The 26,364-nt window shown below is 37.4% G+C and overlaps 1 protein-coding gene across 1 annotated transcript in view; it reads right to left on the reverse strand.

Annotated features, from left to right (window-relative positions):
- Positions 1-26,364, reverse strand: part of FBN2 (fibrillin 2) — a 151,749-nt gene that overhangs the window by 53,588 nt on the left and 71,797 nt on the right. Inside the window, exons 18-25 of the mRNA XM_062016448.1 lie at positions 24,237-24,362; positions 21,287-21,412; positions 11,704-11,823; positions 6,959-7,096; positions 5,655-5,705; positions 5,100-5,225; positions 2,024-2,251; positions 907-1,032 (exon numbers count right to left, since the gene is read on the reverse strand). Of these exons, the coding sequence (XP_061872432.1) occupies positions 907-1,032; positions 2,024-2,251; positions 5,100-5,225; positions 5,655-5,705; positions 6,959-7,096; positions 11,704-11,823; positions 21,287-21,412; positions 24,237-24,362 (1,041 nt within the window). The remainder of the gene's footprint in view (positions 1-906; positions 1,033-2,023; positions 2,252-5,099; positions 5,226-5,654; positions 5,706-6,958; positions 7,097-11,703; positions 11,824-21,286; positions 21,413-24,236; positions 24,363-26,364) is intronic.

Genomic DNA, 26,364 nt, shown 5'->3' on the forward strand with positions numbered 1-26,364 from the left:
TCTTGCTAGTTTAGAAATAAAAATTGTTAAAGGCATTTCTCATCAATGCAATCACTATAAAAATACGGAAATCACCAGTTAGGGCAATGTTAACATCCAGACCAACCTCAGCTAACATGCCTTACCACCCACACTTCATATTACTCGTAGATGCTTGTGTGGTATAACAAAACCTCCTTCATTTTCAGGACAGAGCCACCCACAATGCAGGCATCCAGATTCTCGTAACCAGAAAACTATCAAGTTTATCTTCTATTTTAGTTTTTCCAGGCAGTAAATAAAATATTAAAGTTTAATTTAAATGCATGTCCCTCCTTGAGTTAATGTTGCATTGATATCAGAATTGCAGAGGTGACTCTCTGTGCTTGGCTATCAGATCTAAATGAAAATTAATTTGCAGCAGAGTCTCTAAATTCATTTACTAATTCAATGACCAGAGAGTAAGGAACGGAAGTTAAGTTAATCCACTTAAAACACTGAACTTGGTTTTGATCCTTATTGATTTTTCAGGTTGTACTGACAGAATAATCCAGGCTTCTTTAGCACCACTTAAAAATATTGCTAATGTATGTGTACAAGAAGAATGCTACATGCAGAATCACTTTCTGAAATGCAAACTTCAGATAGCCAGTCATTCGGTGTAAATATTAAGTTCTTAGACACTGAAGTTTCCAGATCACCAAGTTATACAACAAGTTCAGGTTTCTTTAAAATGCCCAAGGGATGTGACATGTCTCCATCATTACTCTGACCACGACTGGATGGTTTCAGCATGGACAGGGTGCTAGATAATCACACCTAGGATTCTTTTCCCACAAAAAGTTGGAAAAGATGATCTTTTAAGGTCCTTTTCAACTTGGACTACTCCATGATTCTAGGAAAAACTGTGAAAAATGCAAGACTTACCTGTACAGTTTCTTTCCTCCATATCTAAAGTAAACCCATTGTTACATCTACATTTGAAACTTCCAATTGTGTTTCTGCATTTACCATTCATGCACATACCAGGGAACACTTTACATTCATTGATATCTGTGAAATAAAAACAAAAGAGAAGAGCATTCTTAGGCACAAAAATCACAAGTAAGGGGTACTTCCTGTTCCCTCTTACCAATTGAATTGGGTGTAAAACGCAGCGTTTAGGTTGCAGAGGACTGGAAGGCCTCCCCCTACACACATTAGGACAACGGAAAAAAGAAAATGAGGCAGCATGCAGGACAGGACATCGCTGGAGACACTATTGGAGATACTCAGAAAGCAGAACTCCATATCTCAGAAGGAAACCCTGAGAGACTGCCACCTTTGGAGGATCTGTGTCAGGGTAGAAACACAGCTAAGGGACTGCAGCCTGTGGAAGACCCACATGAGGGCAGGGATACCCCTGTGGGACTGCAGCTGTTGGTGACTGATGCCAGGACAGGCATATGCCTGAGAGACTGTGGCCTACAAGTGACAGGGGCAGAACTGCCTGAGGGATAGTGGCCAATGAAGGATGCATGGTGGTGCAGAGACACTTCTGAGGAATCTTGACCAACGTGCAGACACTAGGGTAGGGAGGTCCTTGAGGGATGTGACCTGTAGGTAGTCCATGCTGAGGAAGGAACATCCCACAGGGACTAGCAGTACACGAGTGACTCATACTGAGGCTGAGACATCTCAACTCCCTGACTGTATGGAACTTCATCTGACCCACAGTTCACTCTTTGCAAAGCACTACCTTAAAAAGGTACATGTTTTCTGTTATCATCATCTGTTAGGGCTCCCCTCCCTTCAATCCTGCCATCGCCATTTCTTTTTTCTCTGTACCAAATTCAAACTTTGAATGTTTTCCTTTTAGGCTCCTGTAACACTCTTGAAATATCAAGCAAGCAGAGAGTTCCTCACCTGTAAGGTCAGCTTTTTCAGGAAAACACCTTTATAACACCTCTCAAGTACATAACATACATAGACACAAATCCTGACATTTGCTTAGAATATTCATCCAGATATACCTATAATTTTAGATTCAAGAATGAACTCTTACCTTTATAAAATGGCCTGCCAGTTAGAATGTCTCCTCTGTTGGAAAAACCAGGACCTCTGGGGCATAGGGCCTCATATTCCTTGGTGCCAGGCTTAGGACACTCCTCACAGTCAGAGCCCCAGGCAGCCCCCACAGCACAGCAGCAGGCATCCATACGAAACTTGCCAGGCACAGATTGAATGCACTCATCTTCATCCCATTTCAGGTAGCATTGCTCCATGCGAATATCTGCTCATTTTACAACAAAAAATAGGCATTTTACCTCTTCTGTTTTTCAGAAGAATCTACTTCTGAAGCATGAATACACGTGAGGCTTATTTTCTAGAAGACAGGTTTCTGCTCAAGACTCATCGCTTCTGCACAATGTTCAACCATTTGAAGTTGCTAATAGTGCATGGTACTTAAAACTTTTTTGACCTCTGTTATCCATGTAAAAGTACAAGCGTGTCTTTTGTTGTCTCCCAATATTAGTATATACCATTACTCTGACCAAGACTGTGCTTTATATTTTTCAACATGTATTTAATAGGATAGAAACACGTATATTTTTACTGTATCACATATTACGGTTTCCAAATTTAGCTGCATTCATGGAAAAAAAATGCCTATATATGTTTGTATTATTAATTTAATAATAATATCAAGTTAATTTGATAACATAAGGTACACAGACAAGAAATGCTGACAAATGTTAGGCTCAATTTAACACCTGTTAGCAGAAGAAAAGAATATGTTTTCCAGAAAAATTAATTATAGGCGTATTCAAGGGTCCCATATTTGCAGAAAACTGGGTCAGTCAAAAGATAGATCAACCAAGTGTGCAGGCAAAACCTGAACTTGCATATCCAATTGTCAGGAACAGTCCCACAGACTGGTTTACACAGGAAAAACAGTTTTGCTGTCTCACATACAGTACAAAACAATAACAACCCATTTGAAAGTATCAGTAGATTCCATGCTTTTCCTCTATTTCAATAAATAGTTTCACATCTTTAGAAAATATTTCACCACTTGTTAATATAAAAAAAATTGTATTAAAAAAATGAGCTAAGTCTTCACATGCTAATTCCTGCAACATAGGAGAATTTCCACACCCAAATTAAAAAAATCTGTCAAATAATACCGATAATGGAAAATGGACAGAATCAGTTGTAGCAGTGCTAGAGACAGTGCCTGTGATACTAAACAGAAATTTATTAGCAGCTTAAACACTACTCAGGAAAAGAGAGTTATTTTCAGCCTGTAAGGAAGTTCACAAGGACACATTACGTCTAATAAAATAACTCCTGGACATATTCTAAAGCCTTCTGCCATGACTGAAATGGACTGGAGGTCAAGCTATACCTTCAGGATAAATACAAGCATTACTGTTTTATATGATATACTGGACTAGAAGTTAGGCTTTAGCAAACCTAACAGAACTCTTCAGTGCTAAGTGCAAAAAGCTTTGGAAAAGATGTGAGGTCTAAAAATAACACAGATGAGCTGCTTACATGTTCTCCACGTAACCCTTTTAAAGTTGTGCAGAATTATAATACAAATTAACCCTGCGCATATCTGAAGTTTGAAGTAAGTATAAGAAATCAAAGTTGTTCAAAGAATACTCATGGCTTTCCGTAAGCTATCTCACATCAAGATCCTACTTATTCTCATTTCCAGAGATTTGGCAAACATACCGCTAGTAAATACTTGTTTGCACTCAAAACACTGTACTAGATCCTGCAGGAAATAAATATCAAAACCACACGACATAGTGCACAGCACTTGTGTAGCAAAGGCAAAGTCACCTACCTTGCAATATAAAAGCTCATTTTTTCATTAAAATTATAAAAAGGGAACTCAGAGGGTAAAGGAATCCTGTGTCTTCTTTGAAAGTGGCTCCTTTGTTATCTATGGAGCACAATTAAAGCCACACCATCCTTATCAAATTTCTCATTGAGACATAATACAGGGTTGATGGCCACATATGCCACTGGTTGGCTACAGAATTGCTAAGTTTGGAGTGTGGGGGGTGAAATATCAAGTAAAAGCTAAGTTGCAAAGCTGTATGGTATGACTTGGTTTTGAGCTTTTTTGTGGGTTTTTTTCTGAGACATTCATGCTGATTATGCACACCTGCTTCACTTTAAATTCTGTTTCTTTTAAAAACACTTCCAGAATTACATTAATATCAAAAAACCCCCTCACTGCTTTGTAACTGTAATAGCTATTGGTAAGACACAGTGTAATTAAAGCAAAGTGTTTGCTTAAATTTGCATCTATTCGGGGAAACAGAACACTGTTGAAATAAAAAAAGTAATGATTAGAGTAGGGAAATTCTTGACATGGAGCAAGGCCTGATGCTGTCAGTGGTAGTATTTTACAGTCCTTAGAACTCATAAGAAAAACTGACATGAATTCCAGAAGCTATGCTAAACATCCAGTAACTTGACTTTGTCTTTTTACATTTCTGACCATTTCTAAAGATGCAGATTAATAACACTGTATTTGCTTTGCTACAGAATGGTTACTCCTGTCTTCTTAAACTTATTCAAGTGTTCAGTATTTTTTATACCTGAAGCCTTTCCTAGATAAATGTAATCTTCTAAGACATCATGTTTTGTCTGTACTAGATATTAATCTGTAGAACAAAGATCAAGTTTTATTTTTATTTACATTTTGACAACTCTCAAACAGCCCAGTTTGTCCCTGCATATTCCTGCTACAAGGCAGTATAAGTTTCACAAAACGACTAGACAGAAGTAGAGAAGAGAACTGTTCACATTGCGTGACAAGCTGCTGGTTGACTAGCTGACTACTTCTCAACCTGAGTTAGGTCTTTCTGCCCACCAAAGGGAGTCAGAATAAGGGCAGTCTTAACACAAATATTCATATTCCCCTGAAGGATTCACAGCTCCTCCCTGAACTGGCACAATCATTGGCTATCTAAGCAGGCATACACTAAAATATATGCTTAACAAACTGCTTCTGAAGGAATTCTGAAATGAACCAAACATCCTTTCACATCTTTTTTAGAATAATTTGGGACAACTGATGGACACATCTGAAAAGGTGGAAGAACTGAGTGTGCTCTTACCTAAACATACTCGCCCTGTTCCGTCCAGTGTCAGACCTTCAGGGCATTCGCAGCGAAATGAACCTCTGCTGTTAATGCACCTCCCATTGGGACAAACTCCAGGGAAAACATCACACTCATTTACATCTGTTGGAGAAACAAAGAGTTGGGAGACAGCTCTATTGAGAACTTAAGCTACATGAAAGAAAGTAAGAGGCTTACATCTATACCGTATTAGTGTCTGAATGTGGTTCTGAACATGCACCTGGCTCAGTCTCAAGGGATTCTTGCAAGATATTCAAGTCACAGGGCACTAAGATACCACATTCTAAGACAAGATGATGGATAAGGCCGAGAGAAGTACTAGAGGAATTTAATTATTTTGAAGGAGGAGTTCCATTTTCTCTGCACAGTTTTGATATTCTCCCACAAACACTTGCAAACAGTAACTGTGAAGGCATTTATCTCAGGTCACTATGCTTATATCTGACAAAACCAACATAATAAATTCCCTTCAATCTCATTTTCAAAGGGAAAAAAAAAAGTGACATCTTGAGTAAGACACAAAAACTTCACCTTCACAGGTAACACCCTTCACTCTGGCAAATCCTCTTGAGCAAGCTGTGTCTGGAATCAAGTTAGAAAGATACATTACTGCTTCAGAATAACAGAACATAGGCATAAATAATTTTAAAATAAATGTCTCTTCAGAAATCTCTGATAATTTGTACTAATTTGATAATTTGGTAATTGTACAAGGTGGTGAGTGCTTTAGTCTCAATCAAGAGAAGTACTAACTCATACGTGTTACTTAAAACAAGGGAATAGTTGAGGATACTAGATCTTAGACAGCCACTTTCTCATGTGCTCTCCTCAGTGGAGACCAGAATGCTCAGCATCTAATCATATCAATCACTGCACTCAGATCTAGCTGGAAGGTAAACTTCCTGTAAAGTAGTCTGAAGATTTAAAGCTTTAGTGATGTCAGTTACCACTAAAGGCTTTTCTTCCACCATAGCTATATAAAGCATCTGAGCTGTGACATTATTTTAGGATATACAGGTAAAATGTAGCCTCACATGTAAAATGTAGTCTCATATGTAGTCATATGAAAGCTTGCTGAAATTTAGCTAGATAGAGAACAGGAAATTAAATATGAAGTCTACCCAGTCTGAGATAATTAGCTATCTAGATTGATTACATTTTTATTAGTTTTACAAGTCTAACCTCACTCTGCTGCTTCCTGGAGTCTAAAGTAGTATCTTTGCTTGATGCAGTGCTGCACATTTCAGACTTCTGTGGGATATTGTTTGCAGCATGCTTGTTACATGGGATACACAAGCCCACAGTTATTGTTATAAATGGAAGGCTAAAACATCCATCTGCAAGTGGCATTATTTAAACTTTATGAGGAGAATGCAGAACAGTATTTTTTCGACAAACTAGAGCACACAGTTAGCATTCCTACTTCCAACTTCTTGACCTAGCCCTGTAATCTAATAGTCATGCTACCCTGCAATAACTGTACATAAGCTATTTGTTTGAAAACAGCTGGAAAAAGTGTTAGCAGTCTGCAACATAAAAAGTCCTCAGGACTTTACCAAACATTTCACTTTATATGGTAGTCCTTGCTTCCCTACCTCAATACACAATTCCTTTGGAGACAAAACATATGTATTATTCTCGTGTTATTTTCTTGTAGCTTCAGACTTATTACAATAATCTCTGATAGTGGAGGTCACAAATGCTGCTAAATAAGACAATGTAATTTCATAGGGTATTATTTGTTGTGTCTTTGTTTTCTGTAAAGAAAATGAGAAGAATCTATCCAGTAGTACTTCCCCTCTTCTCTCTAAAGGTGCAGGATATAAGAGTCGTACCTAATTCACATCGCTCGCATGGGCTGCCCCAAGCTGCTCCTAAGGTAGCACAGCATTCAGATTTCAGTGTAGCACCATTGATGTTGACTTCACAGCGACTGTCTTGGATATTAAGCCAGCAAGTCCCCTTTAGGCTATCTGCAGTGGAAGAGAAAACAATAGGGAACTGTCACAGCCAAACACGCTGGCAGGCCATTTTTGTGCCATCAGTAGACAGAATAGAGCACAGGCTCTGTTTTACAAGGAAATCTTCCATCAGTATGATTTGGTACACATTTTTAGTTTAGAAGTGGTGGAGAAGAATAGCAGTATCATTAAAAGTAAGCACTAGAGCGCATTGCTTGAGGCATTTCATAGAATAACTCAGGTCTCACAGCTAACAGGGTTCCTCCAGATACTACAGCAGATTTTTGTATCAAGTGACTGTTTAGTCTAAAATAAACCAGCTACAAGAAAAGCAGGTATCACAACCTAGGACACCTCCTTCCAGCTGACTGCCTAAACCAGTGGATTATGAAATCCAGGCGCTCTTGCCTTTCTCTCACTCTGAATCTCCTAGGTTGTCAGCCGTAGAAACTGTGCAATGGACTTCTTTAACAGTTAAGTGCAAACCAGTTGTAAGATTTAGGTAAGGTTAACAGTGGCACCAAACGTGGCAGAACACCAAACTTACACAAGTGCACAAACCAACAATGGGTATAGAAGAGTGGAAAAGGCAACTTTTCCACTCCTTTATCAGCTTTCAGCTAACAGTCAACACCTGGGTCAGCATAGCAAGACCAAACACAAATCCTGAACAGTCATTAGCTGGGTTGTCTCTTAGCCAGTAACAGGATGAGCATGTCCATGGTCATCATATGTCCCACATTTGGAAACCAACATGGGGAGAGGGAATATAGGTTCTTTAGCTGTTCTTTTCTGCCACATCCAGCTTGCTGCCAACATGTTGGTGTCTCTGCTTTTTACCAAAATGTAAATGCTTCCACTGCCTTATTTGCTAGAAGTTTCTTGAGCTCAGTATTATTTCTTTTAGAAGCCAAGTTTACAGGGTGAAAAAAATCAAATGAACAGCTCAAAAATTATTTAAATTATACAAATTAGCATGTGACTTTCCTCACATCAACTGCATCTACATTATCCCACCAGAGTCTGCTTGGGTTATCTTTTTTAGGCTGTAAGTGTATTCTCTGTGTTTTATATAAATCTACAATGGACATTTGCTTTGTTGAAAAAGTTATTATCCAGCATCAAAGCATTCTTTCTGTGGCATGTATCTCTTTGATTCTGGCTTGAAGAATATACACATACTACAGGCAGATGGTAGCCTACTTACTGTGCATTGTATAAATACCACAAATCATGACTAAAGTATGCATAAAAAGCATATATTAAATGCCTAACTCAAAAAGCACAAACAGCAGTATCCCTACTCTACAAGCAATGCAATAGTTGTACCAAAAAAAGCTGTATTTCAAAAACAATTCTACTTTTTCTCCTCTGAGTGCAGCCTCACTATTGTAAACATTGTCAATGTGCAAGCAAAATAAATGCAAAATATGTCAACATTTTCTTCTGAATGCTTTTATTGTAACTGCTAAATTAATAACTCTAATTTGCTGGATTCTTGAGCTAAAATTTAAGCACAAATGTTCTGACTTAAATCCTGACTCTAATCTGAGCAAGTCACTTTTTCTCTCTTCCAGGAAAGTTTACAGAAGACATACAAATGGCTCACATCTATGCTCAATCTCTACAGGTAATATGGATGATAATGGCTCAGGCTGCCTGGTTCTTCCGCCTTGAGGCAGGACAAACTGTGCAAAGGAATCGGAGGAACTGACATACTGAAGTTGTCTTCTCACAAACTGAGTAAAGAACATGCATCAGCCATATAGCACCTCTGTGTAAGATCAGTCTAACATGCAGTACATGACCTGAGTCCACAAGATGGTGAAAATCAGCAGTAAGACCAAGTAGCAACAAATACATTGGAGCAACAAGTCTTAAAAGATAAAATTAACAGTGATGTGATGTTAATAATTTCTTATTCTAATATTGTTGTCACATGTTTTACTTAAAAATTCTGTGCTATTTTCAATTTCAATATCTTTAATGGTCATTAAGAGAGAAGGAGAAGGAAAGAGGAGTAGAGAGAAGGAAAGAGAAGGAGAGAAAATGAGAGAGAGAGAAGAAGGAATGAAGGGAGAAGGCAGGAGGGAAGCGAGAAGGAAAGGGAAGGGAGGCAGATAGGAAAGAAAGAAGGCAGGGAGGAAAGAAAGCTGGGAGGCAAGAAAACAGGGATGTAGGCAAGCAAGCAAGAGAAAACCTTTTGTAATGAAGGACTGGTTCTGGTTCTGACATGAGAACACATCTGAAAATAAAGGAAAACCAGAGGGGAGTTTGGTGAAAAATAACTTTGCATTATCTTACTTTAATCATTCTTATAAAGAATACACCACTTTCCCAAAACATGACAGTATTTAAGCCAGATAGCTCTGTTTTGGCAAATGCTTGTCCTATCTGATGATACAGGAATGTTTTACAGGAGCAATCTGCTAAAGAAATTAAAGCAGATACATTCAATATACAAGTCTTTCACTACAATGGTAATGGCAAAAAACAACTTGCTCTACTGTAGAGATTTAAAGTAGTATACATTCAACAGGAGCTTCTGCAAGCTTTTTGCACAGTAAACTACCTGTTACTTCCCACTTTACTTTTTTACACGCCAGTCTACCCTTCTGTCATCATTATCAACTCCAATGGAAATTTTACCAAGGCAGAACACATACAAGTGGCCTCTAGTAGTATAAATATGTATGTCTTGCATTAACGGTATTTCTAACCCTTCAGTCCTAACATTCTCATCTGTAGTCCAGAAAACTCCTCCTGACACAATTTTGGTACACATGAAAAACAATCAGGCTCATGGTGTACACATGGCTCTTACTTGCTTTTCTTTTTTTTTTTTCTCATTTGTTTCTATTTTACCACGTGGAGGGGTTTTTTTGTGTCTATATTTTCTGTTTTATTTTAATTTTTATTTATGTTTTTATTTATGTTTATTTTAATTTCATTTTTTCACTGTGAGGGTAAGGGAGCAGTGGCACAGGCTGCTCAGGGAGGGTATGGAGTCTCCTTCCTTGGAGGTCTTCAAGACTCGCCTGGACATGTTCCTATGCGACCTAATCTAGGTGAACCTATTTCTGCAGGGGGGTTGGACTAGATGATCTCTAAAGGTCCCTTCCAACCCCTACCATTCTATGATTCTATGTTCATTATTACTAATATTCAGGCCAAATGCAATCTCATGTTGAAAACATTCCAATGGAAACCATTTGCAAAATAAAACCAGAAACCCGTTCTAAGTAGTCCCTTAGTGAACCTGTAATGCTCAGGTGTGACAACACAATAAGAACAGAAATAAGCAGTACAAAAAAAGCATAGCTTAGTGTGGTGATAGCAATAAATTAACATAATATAAAAAAAGAGAAAAAGAACATCAAACATTACTGGCCAGTGATGCTACAAGCAAATCTAAGAGAAGGCTTAGGCACAAAATTAACATTCACTTAAAAACTATATTAAGGCATGGAGAGACTGCATTGCTAATGGAAACTTAAGTCTTTGCATTCAGTTTCCTGTATTAAGAAAATCTTGGCAGGCAAGAAAGTTGAACCAAGAACAATCAACAAATCCATCTAAAAGAAATATTTAAAATTAGCATCATCTAGTTACTAATGACACTGATTCATTTTATCCCTTATCTCCTACAATGACTTCAATTATATTATACAAACAAGATGAAACAACAGTAGCTTGTGATGACCTGAGAAGTACAGATGTCTCCAATCTATTGTGATTTTTTTTGGAAAGGCAAGAAAAAAACCAATTATGAATGGCTCCTAATGATTATTGTTGGAATGACATTGACATAACAATGACATCTTGCAGACAACTACTGGTGCTAGCTCCAATAAAATCTGTGCAGTGCTCTGCTTCTTTTCAATGCAACAGAATCCTCATAGGATGCTAACAGTACTTATTTTATATATCTATACACACTGTGTATACATAAAACCAAGAGAGCACTCATGTCTTCCCCGGGGGCAGCTATTATAGCAAACTCAGATCTGTCCAACTTAACTTTACCAGCTTCCTACAAAATGAGAGAAATATGAGACTGTGCTATAACGCAAAAGCATTAACATTTTCTTTTAACTAGTAAAGTCAGTCTTCACACTTTGTGAAGAATATCTTGAACCCTAAAAACTACAGGTTGTCCTGTGTCACTGTATGAGTACATGTTCCTCCAGTTTTACTTGCTTTCTTGTCTCTGATTTAAAAGTGGGCAAAGAATAGCATGGGTATTTCTGCTTTATGGTTTCACAAATACCAAACTAGTCATCTACAGCTGTACTCACAGTTTCATTCTCCCCAAGGACAAGATAATTCCTATTAATAATAAGACATTTGCATTTTCTCCCACCTATTGATACCTGTATTTCATCAATTTCACCATAGTTTGGGCATCCTCATGAATTATTTTCCTCTCAGTTTGTTCTTGCCCCCATAGGAGCAATCAAATTAGTACATGTTAGTTTGGTCTCATGTACATAACTAGACATAGTGTCTTATATCACAGGGAAATGACCCAAATACATTATTTTATGCTTAATTAATCTAAACAATCAGTGTTTTCAAGTTAATAAGAAAAAGCGAAAGTAACAGCAGGAATTACTCACCAATACATATGAGTCCTGTAGAGTCCAGCTTGCTGCCAGGTGAACATTCACAACTGAAAGATCCAAGATTGTTCCTGCAGGCAGCATTGACACATGGACTGCTTTCACATTCATTTATATCTATAATCCAGAAATGAAAGACACTGTTAGAACTACAATGTGCTTCTGGAAAATATTATACAGTATAAATGCTGCTGTGGATCATAATTTGCCCTTGTCCCCTCCTCTCTGCATGACATTCAAAAGATACATGGACAGGCAAGTAGCACATATATACAAGTGTATAGGAGCACATATATTTAAAGTGTTAATTAATTAGCTCTTTTTTACAAAGATAGTAATTTCCAATGACTTGGACTATAAAGTTTTCCAGCATCAATTATAATTGTCCCACGCGAAAACAAAACTCTTTCATCCTAGAATGCAATGAGTTCCCAACCATAATGTGCAGTGTACAAAGGCCTTATTCTTTCTGTCATTTATGGCTCCATGAGGCTTTGGAAGAATTAAGAAAACCCTATCAGAAGGAAAATATTACAATGCTGGCCGCAACTCTTTTTTTTTTTTTTTCTGGAAAGCATTCAAGAAATAGGAACTGAAACGGGATTACTGTAAAACGGTACTTCCTTCTATCCCCAAACTCCTTCTGTTTATTGCCACTGACAGTTTTTTAAGCCTGTTCACATGGAAGAATAGAACCCCTGCAGACAGTATTATTTGCTGATTTTTTTAAAGTTAAATCAGTTTTAAGGTTAAAATAATACTAGCAAATGCGTTCAAAGAACAATTGCGGATGTATACTCGGCATTCTTCCTGAACTCAAACAATTTCATGTTTTGATTTGGGTCCTGAATGAAGCCATACATTCTCATCCAACTCGACAGTTCTGGTGAGCCAGAAAGAAAACTGTTTAGTGCTAGTAGTGTCTGTGAAATAATGTCTTATCATAAGCCAAAATAGTATGGTTTAAATTAATTATACATTAGTGCAAGATCTAGTTAAGCACTAGGAACATTTATAGCACCAAGAGATAATTTTCATGACAAACTAAAATATTTTCTTTATTGTTCAGAAGTAATGAAAAAGGTACTATTTGCTATTTGATACATTATGATGCATCAACTCTTCGTTTTACTGAAGTTGTATTTTTTCATCACCTTCTGGAGTCACAGGAATGAATACATGTTTGAAACACCCACCAAATTACGGAAACATAATTTTCAAAAAAGAATGAATAAAGAGAGATGAAAAATGTTGAGAAATCAGTAAGCTTAGGAAACTGTCATCTCTCTTTCCATGCCAAAAGCAGGCACTTAAATGAAAAGCTAATTTTCACACTCCTTTTATTTAATGGAATTACCTACAAAGAACAAATAGGACCTGTCCTTGAATATCAGGAACTTTTGGAATAGTGCCAGGCAAATTTGTGAAGTCTACTCTTAAACTTGTGGATTACTCAGTTTACACATTAATCATAAACAGATACAGAGATATAAAACCCAGGTAGTCTTATTGGGTCAAGACAGGATGTTACTTGAACACACACAATTTCCATGGCTGTCTGTGCTGGGCTGACTATGTCGGCAGCACCCTGGCAGCTGGTAAACCTCATCCTATTTTGTGCTGGCAGTCCCATAAAGTATTAGGCAGAGATTCCATGTTTCTCTGCAAACAGCCTGCTTAGACACAGTTGGTTGTTTTGTCTCAGGTTGGTTTGTCTCAGCTTGAGTCCTGAGTCAGCTCACTATGTACAGTGACTATGACTATGCACAGTGCATGAGCAGGTAGCGCCAGGCCAGGTATGACACTGCTCATGTACTGACTTGGTGTGCTGGGGAGTGCTGTACAGTGCTGATCACACATAGCTGGACAGCCAGTCGTTCCTGAGAGAGCAAGTTTTAAGTCCATCTGTATCCAAGCTGGCTATTTGGCGATCTCAGTAACACTTATCTGCTCTGCAACTCTCATTCTCCCTGTAAATACATTTCACACATTATTATCTCAGGTTTTATTATCCAAGTATCCTCCCTACCTCCCACTCTCTCCTCAGTCAGCAGTACCTTATAGTGGAGGGTAGTCTCCGCTGCTTTTGCAGAGAAACCAAATACCTGGTTCCCTCCATTAGAAACAGATCACACTGAGATAAAGAAGCGAACTTGATTATGCACTGTATGTTGAATTCAATTCTCTGTATAGAAATGCTCTTGGAGAAAGGTACACTTTCTCTTCTTTTCTATTTGACATCTTGCTTTTAATAGTTTGGCTGGCTTTGGAAAAATTGTAAGAGATGAAAAGACAGGACAAATTAATTAAATTTAAGCTATGTTTAGTTTCTCCCTGTTAAAGGAATCAAATGTTCACTGTCTCTTAAAGTACAAGAACAAAGGGACATCCAATGAAACTGGCTGGTAGTAAAACTGGTGAAGAAATTATTCTTTACACAATAGGTAGAGAAACTGGAAATCCTTGCCCTAGGATGCTGAAAGAATCAATGGCAGTCTGCAGAAGTTCATGGAATACAAATTCACTAAGGTCTGTACAAGCTAAATATCCCACTTCTGTGTCAAATCTCTGTTGTTGGTCACAGAGATCTTTGATCAGTCTGCATTTATGTCTTTGCTTTTATGCAGATACGATTCTCTGTCCAGTCAGCTGCCAGTGCTCTTGTCTGCTTTTACCTAAGACGAAACTTCAGAGAAGTTCCCAAGATGAATCAGGCGTAATTTGTGACAGAATCTTTGAAGCTTTTGGACACAAAAAAAAAAAGGTTTATCTGAGCACATGCAAACAGAATCCTACAACTTGGCCACATCTGAGCAAATTTTCAGAGTAAAGAGGCACTATCCTGACATCAAAAATACTCAGGAAATTTTTTATCTGCAACAGCACAGAGGAGCTACAGCTTTTTAAAGAAAAGGTTACAAGGTTTGCATGTTTCTACATACACAGATCATCATTTTCTTGGAAACTAACAGTTTTGTCTGATTTTTTTAAAGGCAAAACTAAAATCTAGTCTGACTCAGACACCCAGTGAGGAAAACTGCAGGTCAAGTTCTTGCTGAACATATTTATAGCTGAAAACAGATGATTTTTATGTAAAGTGTCACATAGTTTTAATACAGCAGCACATCCATGCACAGGACTACAACCAATATACAAGACAATGTGCAGATAGTTGCAGCTATCCAAAACATCACTCCAATCTTATTCAGTATATAAAAAAATGCATGAAACTTGAAATAATTCACATCTATAGATATAATATCAGGTTACCATGCCTATCTTTAATTGTCCCTGATGTTTTCCAGGTTAGGTTTAAAATCAATTTTCTCCTAGTAAAACATGTCTTGTATTTTGGGTTTTCAGAGTTAACAAGAAAACCTAACCTAAGAAAAAACAGTTGAGGGCCACACCTAGCAGTCAGTGTCACCAAAGCTACAACCAAAGATAAAGTGATTAGTGGAGAAAGAGACGCCAAAGCATCTAAAGTTCAACACCTTGTGAAGAGTGAGGTAGTTATCTTGATTTCACGGGCCATGTTCTTCATTCTTTGCCCAAAGACAGTGAAAAAAGAAAAAGACACAAACTGAGCATATGGTGAGCAAAAACAGGGAAGAATAGAAAGGTGATATACCAGTCAGAGCTGACCACTTTCTAGGCTGAGAGGACTGCCTGTTCATTTCAACTCAAAGTCTGACAATCTAGTCTAAATCCTCACTCAAGTTTGCATCAAACACGTTCCTTGGCAAAATAGCTGACTTCATCTGCTAGACTGCTGCTATCTACAGGGGATGTTCTCTCAGTCTCGGTTTCTGCACTTCTCAAGTGGCAGTGTCAGCCCTTCACTGATCCCCTATACAAACATTCCATCCTCTGGGATGAGAATGGCAGAAGTTGAGACGCCAAGACCAGGATTGAGGCAAGAGGTATTACATGTGAAATAGTCAAGACTCTTTCTCATTTCACTTTGCCCTGATGCAGGTGAAGGAATACTCATCCCATTTGTTTCTATGGAGTAGAAAGAGTGATGGTACCTTTCAATAAGGACTAGGGTACACATATCTGGAGGCATTAACTTCTGGTTGTTTCTGAAATGACCTTGTGACTATGGTCTCTGCCTCTAGCCATGAAAAAAATAGTTTGTTTCTTTCTGCATTTGACATACTTCAGCCCTATCCTAGGAAAAAAAAATTAAAAAACAGAAACAAACCCAAACTATTCCCCAAAATCACCATTCAGGAGAAAAATAACTAAAGGATGAAGCACTTCAGTATTAGTGCTCTGCTGAATGAGGCATAAAAGAATCACATAAATCCAAATAAAATTGAAAAATTCTTTCCATACATCTTCTTATAATAACACTAAATGTTAATTTTAACAAGACTGAGCATAAAACCAAACTGATTTTAATACTGTTTCATATTTTAAAACAAAAGCCACCATGTATGAAAATATTTATCAGTTTGGGTGTTTTTTAAATACATTTTTTTTCCTTAAGTGAAGTGAGTGTACATTGTAAATGTCAGAGAAACAAGAATTTAAATAGCCTACTGTACATTCCTGGAAATAAACTTCAAAGCACATCTGGTTTACATTTAACTAGTTCTGTCATTGGAAATACAATTTAAACCACAGATCTTGTTGCAAAACTCTCAACTTTCACAGACCCTGAAGACTTAAAGAACTCCCTCACTCTCCATAACAAATAGAAAAAAATTCAAGTGAACTATAAATGAAAACAGTGAAAGGTTTTGTCGTTTCTTCATATATACTGATGAGAGTTATACTAATTGAAAATATACTGGGAATAACCAGCGTAAGAGGATTTTCAGAGCACAACACACAACTTCTGACTACAGAAGTTTTTTACAACTAGTGAACTTGTAACTCCAAACTGAGTTACATAGTGTTTCTTTGAAAACACAATTTGGACAGAAAAAAGCTGAATTTGTTCCTCTGCTGCTAACCCATTCAATATCAGAAAAAATAGAATACCTGTAATTTCTTTTACAGTTTTATGTCAACCCCTTCCTGATCATTTTTTGTACATCAAACTAACTATGAGGTTCAAGATGAAGATGACAGATTCTTAATGATCTATGTATCTAAGTCACTATAGAAAATGTTATTGAAAAAAAAAAGAAAATCCTTCAGATTTTTCTGTATAGACAATTAAAAAGAGAATTATTTTTGGTTACTTACAGTGAACTCTGTTCAGAAAGAAATTATTCTTACAAATCTGAAGCTTTAGCTAATGATCAGTTGTTTGCTGTTTTCTCCCAAATGAGAAAATGGGGTTTTTTTCCCACATTATAAAACAGTTTATTATTTTAAATATTACTGCATGACCAATCACAAGCTCATTGCTCATAGTTCAGCAGACATACAGGATTATAAAATATACCCAAGAGATGCACAGTCACTATTTTTCTACTGAGATGGTAAAATATCCTTTTCAAAACACGCTAACCTGATGACTACCATTAAAAGTGAGGAGGCACAGATTTATCCTTTTTTAGAATCTTTGGGAAGATCAAGTAATACTCTGTCATTAGTCTTTGCAGGAATCACACTAACAATACTGAAAACATGTACAGATGCATGTTCTTTTCTGAATTTCTTAAAAAAACGAAATGGGAGTATACGTACAAACTAAATCTCACCAAATCCACCAAATAGAAACCCAAACGGCTTTACTTAATAAGCTTGAATGATCATGTCAGTAATTATTCTTTCACATGAGAATAGATTTGAATTTACATACCAACCTGCTTAAATATGTTGTGAGTGCATTTTGTATTTCATGCTCAGGCTGGCTCAAGTTGTGAAACACATCAATTCCTATATACTAGATGACTGTCAGAGGCACTGTAACATGTTAATTTGAATGAATCATAATGGTTCTTTACTCATGTTTTTAGAATTGATAAATGAACTGGTAATTTAAGGAATGCACTTAATTCCCTTAGACAAAATCTAAAAGAGGTCACATTGTTTAGGAAAGTGCACCAACAGGCCATTAAGAGGTACCATTTGAATTTCTGACAGTATTTTATCTTCACTCCCTTTCCTGTCAATTCTGTTTTATCTTAACTCTTACTTTTTTGCTACTATGGTTTTGCAGCCATTATCAGTTGGCAATGCTATCTGAAAAAGCCATCCTCTCATCAATGAACGATTAATTAAAATGAAGCAGTGAATTAATTTCCAATGGGGAATCTCTCTCCCTCGTGTTTTTCTCTATTTATAACCATCTCACAAAAACACTTGTCATGGTTTAGCAAGGAGCAGCTTTTGCTAGGTAACAGGGGGAGCGGGTTGCAGTGAAGACCTGGTAAAGAGTTTTTGGACTCTCCCCCGGCTCTTGGGTTCACACCCACCTCCAGCCGGGCTGGGACAATGTGGTGCCTCTGCCATCACTATTTAGGGACGGGAATTTGAAGTGCTGGCAGGAGGTGTAAGAGTGATACAAGATGGAGGCGACTACGTGGACTCCACAGTCAGAGGAGGAAGGAAGGAGAAGCACCAGACCAGAGACCCCTCTGCAACCCATGGAGGGCAATGGCAGGACTGAGAGCCACCAGCAGCTCTGGGTGAAGGCGCCTGGACGGGCAGAGACTGTGTGAGGAGGTGGCCATAGCACAGGGCATGCGGGAGAGCCTGTGGGCCGCAGAGTAGACCCACATGAGAGGCAGAGAGGAGCTGCAGCTTTTGGGATAAATGCACGTTGGAGCAGCCTATGCAGGGCTGCCATGTGTGTGAGGTACCCCACAGAGGTACAGGGAGGACTGGTGCAGAGCCTGCCTGCCCCGAGGAGAGACAAACAGCAGAAGCTATCAGGAATAAACTGACTGAAACCCCCCTTCCCTGCCCCCTTGGGCCGTTCAGCATGGGAGGAGGTAAAAACACTGGGATCAGGACTCTGAGCCCGGGAAGAGGGGAGGAGTGGGGAGAAGGTGGTCTTAAAGGGCTGGTCTGACTCTCCATCATTGTACCACTCTGTGTTGTTTTATGTTTGTTATGTTTTTGAGGGTTTATAATTATGCTTTAGTTGGTGTTGCATTAAATTACTTTCTGTTTTCTTCCCCAAGCCCAGTAGCCTGGTCTGTTTTGTCCTGGACCTTAAGCGGCAATTAAACTCTCCCTGCCCTTTGGCAATCCTCAGGTCTTTCGTACTTGAGCCTAAACCACGACAACACTCAGATGCAGAACTCACAGATCTAGTTCACCACATCATGGCCCCCAAACAGCTTCTGTCATGAGAAAACACACTGCAATGATGATAAGGATGTTCGGAAGACAGAAGAGATCACTTTTTTCCTAAGGCTGTAGTGAGTCAATGCAACTATGAAACTAATTTGCTGTTATTGAAAAATTCTTGTTTTGAGTCCTTATATAATAATATTTCTCTTATTATTACAACCAAAAATAAAATCTAGGTTCTGTATTTGAAAATCTAGATACATTTTATCCCAATTAATTTTTGCTAAGTGGCTTGCATTCTGACTTATGATTAATCTACCTTTTGGTCAACATTCTGCTCTCAAGTTCATGGCATTTTCATCTTGGTAATGAACACCTCCTTTTATCATATTACTCAAGTTTTTCTGTTTTGAAGATTCCTTAAGAAACATGGACACTAAAGGCACACAGTTGGCTACTTTCAAAGCCACAGATCTTTCACTGCACAGAAACTAAACATCCAGACAAACCTTGAAGAATAAATTCCACGTGGATGTTGTGGGTAGATACCAGCTATTGAGACAACTTAGCAGAGAAAGCATTATAAATACATCAGGATATGATGTAAGAATAACTCTACTCTGAAGAAGTATTACTAATTTGTAACACACTTTAAAAAGCAACCTCTGAAACACATATGTATTAAAATATAAAGAAACATAATTAATTTTGAACAGAAGGGGTGAAGAGGTAAACGACTTGATATTGCCAGAATTTAAACCATTTCATTAGATGTTTTGAGTGTAAACACACATTCACTTTCCAAACAGCTGGAGATATTCAAAATACTATTGCCCCCCAATGTGGCCTGCTTCTACTTCTCTGATGAAAACTGACAAAAAGCACGTTAGGAGTGCTCCTCACATGCTTCAGTGCAAAGTTAACACATTCAGCACATACTGCTAAAGAAACTGTGTAAGTTAACCCGGTTGATCTCACACAGCAAGAATGGTTTACAGACAGCTTCCACTTTCCTTTCTATATGTTTGTTTAGCTGTATGGCAATAATGTCTGTCTGATCCATGATAATAAGCAGTTGAAGACAATAATGTGTTCTACTGCTTCTGACAAATCACAGATAAATATGGACAATGACATTGGTTCACATAATAGATATTCCATAACCAGAGACTGCAGCTTTCCCATGACTCAAATGCAAGGCTATTTACTATGAAAACTTTCTACTGCTAACACACATTCAGATGGACAGATCATGGAACCAATTAAAAAATAATCCAAAAGATCAGCAAAATTCTACTGTTCTGAATACTAAGTAAAATTTGAGGCAAAACCTAATGCTTTTACTTTGACTGTTCTTATACAGCCTTGTTTAATTTTTAAAAATAATTAAAACCTCATTGTAGTTTATGCCATGTAACATTTTCATAGCTTTAACAACTGTGTTCAATAGTAACAAGAGAATGCAATTTGATCACATTGTAAAAATAAACTCTAGTTTTAGTATCATAAGACAGTAATATCCAGATCCCAGAATTCAAACATGACATAAAGCATCACAAATATAGTAATTCGATCTAGAATTAACAATTACCATAGATTAAAGATCCAAAAGAAACTGTTATCTAAATAGATGTATTTCCCTAAATCACAGAATGGGAGGGGTTGGAATGGACCTCTAAAGATTATCTAGTTCAACTTCCCTGCTAAAACCAGGTCCACCTAGATCAGGTCACACAGGAATGTGTCCAGGCAGGTTTCAAAAAACTCCAGAGAAGGAGACTCCACACCCTCCCTGGGCAACCTGTGCCAGGGCTCCCCCACCCTCACAGTAGTTTTTCCTTATGTTTAAGTGGAACTTTTTGTGTTCCAGCTTTTGTCCATTACCTCTTGTCCTGTCACTGGAAATAACAAAATAACTAACAAAAGTGCCACCTCATCTTCTTGAAAAACTCTTTTTAAATATTTGTAACCGTTGATGAGGTCCCCCGTCTTCTCCAGGCTGAATAGTTCCAAGTCCTGCAGACTTTCCTAGATGATAGACTAGATGTTCTTGCTACGTGATCAAAGCTAGGCATATATTCTCCTTTATTCTAACTTTAAAATGCTCTATCCAAGGAAAAGAAAATACCTTCTGAGGACAATATACCCAAGGAATATATCCAAGGATAAGAAAACACCTTCTTAAATGAACTTATTATTTTGAAAGAAATTCAGTGGCAAGACCCAATAAACTAAAAAATACTGCAGAGAAATTACAAAAGGAACATGATATAGACAATATTTTAGCTCTTCCTCTGGTATTCATCAACACTCTTACTCTTTTCTGATCTTAATGTCATATAATTAGCAATAAAATGAATACAGTTTGCAGATTTTTCACCTTCACATGTGTCTGTCTCACTGCTGAACACATAACCCTTTGGACACGTGCAGCTGTAACTTCCAGGGGTATTTCGACAGAGCCCGTTATCACACAGCAGTCCATTCACTGAACATTCATCAATGTCTGCAAAAAGACAGTTAAGATATGCCAATGAGTGCAAATTCCATGAGATGCCTTCACCTCCGCTAGCAGCCTCTACTGTTTTCTACAGCAACAATCATGTTGCTCAATATGCAGTTTTATACAACACTGATCGAGCAAGAAAAAAGGCAACTCTTAGTTTCAAAAGCCTAATTGCATTTTCAGATTCCAATTACCAAAAACTCTGCTTTAAAGATTAAAGGCTCTAAAAATTGCTCTTGGTTAGTCTTAAAATAGTATATTTTCCTGGAACAACCTTGGCATCTTTGCCAATTGTAGGACTATATCAGCATGACAACTTATGACAACTTCATGAAGGTCTATTTGCTCTGAAACTAGTATTTTGAATTTTTTTTAAACACATGAATAACAGTGTGTTAGATTACTCTTCTAATCCTGATTAATGGGCAAGAAATGATTTTGTTATTTGTGAAGTGAACAAGTGTGTTAAAATCTAAATTGTACAGTTCATGCATGGGAGACATCTCGAGAGTACAAATACATGCCCTCCCCTCCAGAAGTATATTGTATTTAACTCGTCCCTACAATTAAGATCAAGATATCATGCACATTGTATAGGAAAACAATAAATTATTACTACTCCCTGAACTCCTTTTATACTAGCTGTAAGTAACACTAATAAAAAGCAATCAATCTTCCTCATTTCCCTACTGTGTATTTTTAAAAAGAAAAAAAAATAAACTGCTTCCCTATAAAGCCCATCACATGTCACAGATTCTTAAATTTGTGGAATACTAACAGCCATGACAAACCTGACACTTGATCCTGCTTCAAGGTGCCTGCTATATTTTGACTGCTTGACTATCCAAACTTAACACCACAACTAAGACTTAAACTGGATTTTAAAGAGAATTTAAGTTTAAAGATAAATAAGAAAACCAAGAATGCCACATAATTACTATCTGGAAGCTTTTGGTTTCCCAACTACACTAGATTTTGCAACCTATGCTAATGAGTTCCTTCAGGACTCAGACAATAAAATCTAAATTTCCCCAGACAATGAATCCAAGATTAAGGTTTGGCAGCTGTAAAGAAGCTCTTCTAAGATAACCTGTCCTTAATATAACCTCATTTGACTTTAACTAAAAAGGATGGATTTGGAATTGAGCGTTTTCAAGAGCAATAGATTTTAATTTTGAGCTTGTCATATAATTCTTGAGCTCAAAGTAGTTGTCTTAGGAATACTTTATTTCCTTAGAAGCACACTGAATAATTTCAGATTTGTACTCTAATCAATTGTCATATGCACTGTAAAAACACAGATCCATAAAGTTCATGCTCTAAAAACACTTAAATCTGACAAAAACACTGTGTGCATTCTGTCTGATGACTTTTTTTTTCCTTGGCAGGTCTAATCTAGATCATTAACATTAAAATATTTCAACCCTTTAGTGAATGTTCATAATTATTTTGTGCAAAAGTCTTCTTATGCAAGAATAAATGCTTCCTCACAGTCAGTATGCTGTATTTTTATTTAACTAATAGGCATATACCTATATTAGCACTTACATAATCTCAAGCATAACTAGATGAATAAAATGCCTTGCCATAATATTCATTTAAAAAACTAATACTATGTGAAATGTTTTAAAAAAACCTACTGATAAGTTTTCTGCAGCAGTGCCTTTCCTGCCAAAATGTCATTTTTAGGGCCCTCAGAAAGTAACTAGCAGTAAAATACCCTAAGTCAAGCAGATGAAAATAAACAGTTTTATTATTCTGTGTTTGCTTTACATCACTGGGTAGGAATGTTTGGTATTAAAATATAACCACAGTTATACAGTCCAGGTCTTCTCTACCAAAAATGGTGGGGTTTTGTAGACCACAAATACCAGTGGTATGTCAATAAATATTTAAGTGTAGAGAGCAATAATTCCTCAAATTAAACACATCAGACGGTAGGATGATACTTAAGACTCTGAGATATAGTTTGATCAGCTTTCAATAAGAACAAACTTCAGTTTTCTGTTTAAGTTGTCAGGACTACTTGCAGGACTGCAAGTGACATTGTACAATGCACCTCTGGTTTAACATCCCTATTTTTTTTATATAAGAATTTCCAAAAGAAAAAAAAAAACTAGTGAATTTCATGTATGACCATGAGCAAAAAATAAAATATGTATCTTATGTTAGGTATTCCTAAATAATTGCAGCAAATGTATCTATGTCCGGTATAAACCCAAACCAAACTACAAGTGAAAATTAGAAGTGAATCATTCCCATATACTGATGACCTGAAATTCTGAAACATAAAAGAATAGCTGCTACACTTGAGTCCGCTGTTCAGACATGATTTGTGAAATCCTAAGACTGGGTCATTGCTTCCTTCATGAGTTGAAGCTTTCAGAAATTAAAGACCTAAGCATGCAGCACTCCATGCTGCTGTACTGGGGACATAATGAATTATTATATAATGCACAGATTATGTACAAGCGCCACAACATCCAGCCTTGAAAAGAGGTACATTTCAGATATATTGAAAAATGTTGTACATTAAAATTTAACAGTAACTGATCCACATTTTTGAGAAAATTAAATCTTAACCTGCAATAATCTCTCCATCTTACACTTCTGAAATAATATCTCCTCATCAAAGTACAGAAAATACACCAGTAAGAATACTAGCTCTGTAGTGACTGAGAAAAGCAGTTTCATTAGAGCTTTTTTGCATTTTCATTGTAGCTCTAAGAATCAGATGTCTTGTAATCAAAATTCTGTCAATTCAAATTAGCGTCAATACAGTGATAAATTATTCAACAGTAATAAAAAAAATCAAGCAACTTACCCACACAGTTCCTCCCAGATGCATCGGGCTCATAACCACTGTTACAGTTACAACGATAACTGCCCCGTGAGTTTTCACAAATTCCATTGGAGCAAATGTCAGGATCCAATGCACACTCATTAATATCTGTATTAACACAACAGAGAAGATAACCAGATACTGGAAAATTTGGTCCTATGATAGATGTGGACAATATCTGTCTCAATGGACATTGGGGTTCTCATTAAAACCAAGGGTATAGCAAGAGTGCATGCAGAAGGCTGAAATAATTTTTCCCTACCCCTTCATGGGGTCCACATGAGACCATTCCACAAGTCTATCAAGGTCGCTCTAGATGGTCTCTCATCTCTAGCAAATTAACTGCACTGCTTGGCTCAGTGTCATCTGCGAACTTGCTGAGTACACCCAATGCCATTATCTATGTCATCGATGAAGAGGTTCAACAGCATTACTTCAATCACTTCTTACATATGTGAATTAACAGTTCTTGCAATCTATAGAAAATGTCCTTAACTGTAAGCTTTGATCTGCACCTTTATCTCTGAGGGAAGTTTCCCAAGGGGTCCCATCCACAAATTCCTTAAATAATTGAAAGTTCTTTGTCCTAAAATCCAGGATCCTGCCTTTAGTTTTCACCTAGCCCATATCCCTCTCAATCAGGAGTTCCACTAGGGCACGATCATTGCAGTCCAGGCTGCTATCAGTCTTAGTCTCCCTATTAGATCGTTGGTAAGCAAAAGGTCCAATAACACTTCTCCTCTGGTTAGGCTGTCTATCCCTTGGATTAAGAAATTATCCACCAAGAGTCTCCTGAACCACACACAGCATGCTGTGCTTCTTTTGCAGCAGATGTTAGTGTGATTGGAGTCCTCTAGCAGGATCCGTGCCTGATGTATGAGAAAAGGCTGAAGGAAATGGATTGTTTTAGCCAGCAAGAGGGAAGATGAGAGTGACATCTAATAGTAGCTCTCTGATCTTAATAGATGGTTATAGAGAAGACAGAACCAGTCTTTTCTTTGAGATATACAATGACAGAGCCAGAGACAACAGTTACAACAGGGGAAGTTTTAGCTGAAGACTGGGAAAACATTTATTCCCTATTGAGGTCGTTAAGCAGTAGAGCAAGGTGCCCAGAGAGGATAAGGGAACCCCTTCCTTGGAGATTTTACAAACTGCATTCGGTGAGGCCTTGAGAAATTCGATTCAACTTTAAAGTTAGCCCTTCTCTAAGCAGCAGGTTGGGTTGGACAGATATGCTTTCCAACCTAAATCAACAAGGAACTATGTGTTTGCAAGAATATTTTGATGCAAAATGTCTATCCTGTGCACTCGGTGCCTGTGATTTGAGGATCTAGGTAAGAAACCATGAATTATTAGGTGACACAAATACTTTTCCTAATACAGAACTAATGCACAGGTCAATGTCACAGCATACTCAGTCTTATTGGATTTACAGCACTTACTGGAAATTTAAATGTTTTCTCAAAGTTACAGAACAGGATGATGAATGAGATATATTCTATGAATGAACAGTCCCATATAGAATTTCTGCTGTAGTTGGAAAATTCAAAAATATTCATATGAGCTATAAGAACAGGCTAGTTGAAATATTTTTTTGCTTCTGAGGAAAAGAGGTGTTTTCAATACTAAGTTATTTCTTTCCATACGGTAAGCCCATTATTTTAAATAGTTCCCTTTTGAAATCCTGGAAAGAACACTAGGAGTGCTGGCCTAGCTGTGACTTCATAAAGGGCTTGTTTTATGCTTGTACTGCACAGCTTTTTATAAAGGACATTTCGTCTTTAATCATAGTGCAGTTGAGATCATGATGTACATAGATAAGCATTTGGAAAAATGCTGCTATCCCCAGCTTAAACTATGAAATGCCTGAAAATTCCATAAGAAAACACGAATTAGCATAGTATTTCAACTTTGTTTTCTTCTGAGAAAAGTTTTCCGTGGCTTATTAAACTTGCTCATATTCACACAACTTAATGACTCTATCTCTCCTTATCAAACAAATGATTTCAGAAGGTCCAGTCCTTCCTTCTAGTTTCTATATCAAATCAGACTGCAAAATCTGTCCTCACCTATGTCCAGATGTCTCTCTTTTGTGCTTGTTAATCAC

The sequence above is a fragment of the Colius striatus genome, chromosome 30, assembly GCF_028858725.1.
Source record: "Colius striatus isolate bColStr4 chromosome 30, bColStr4.1.hap1, whole genome shotgun sequence".
Taxonomy (NCBI): Eukaryota; Metazoa; Chordata; class Aves; order Coliiformes; family Coliidae; genus Colius; species Colius striatus.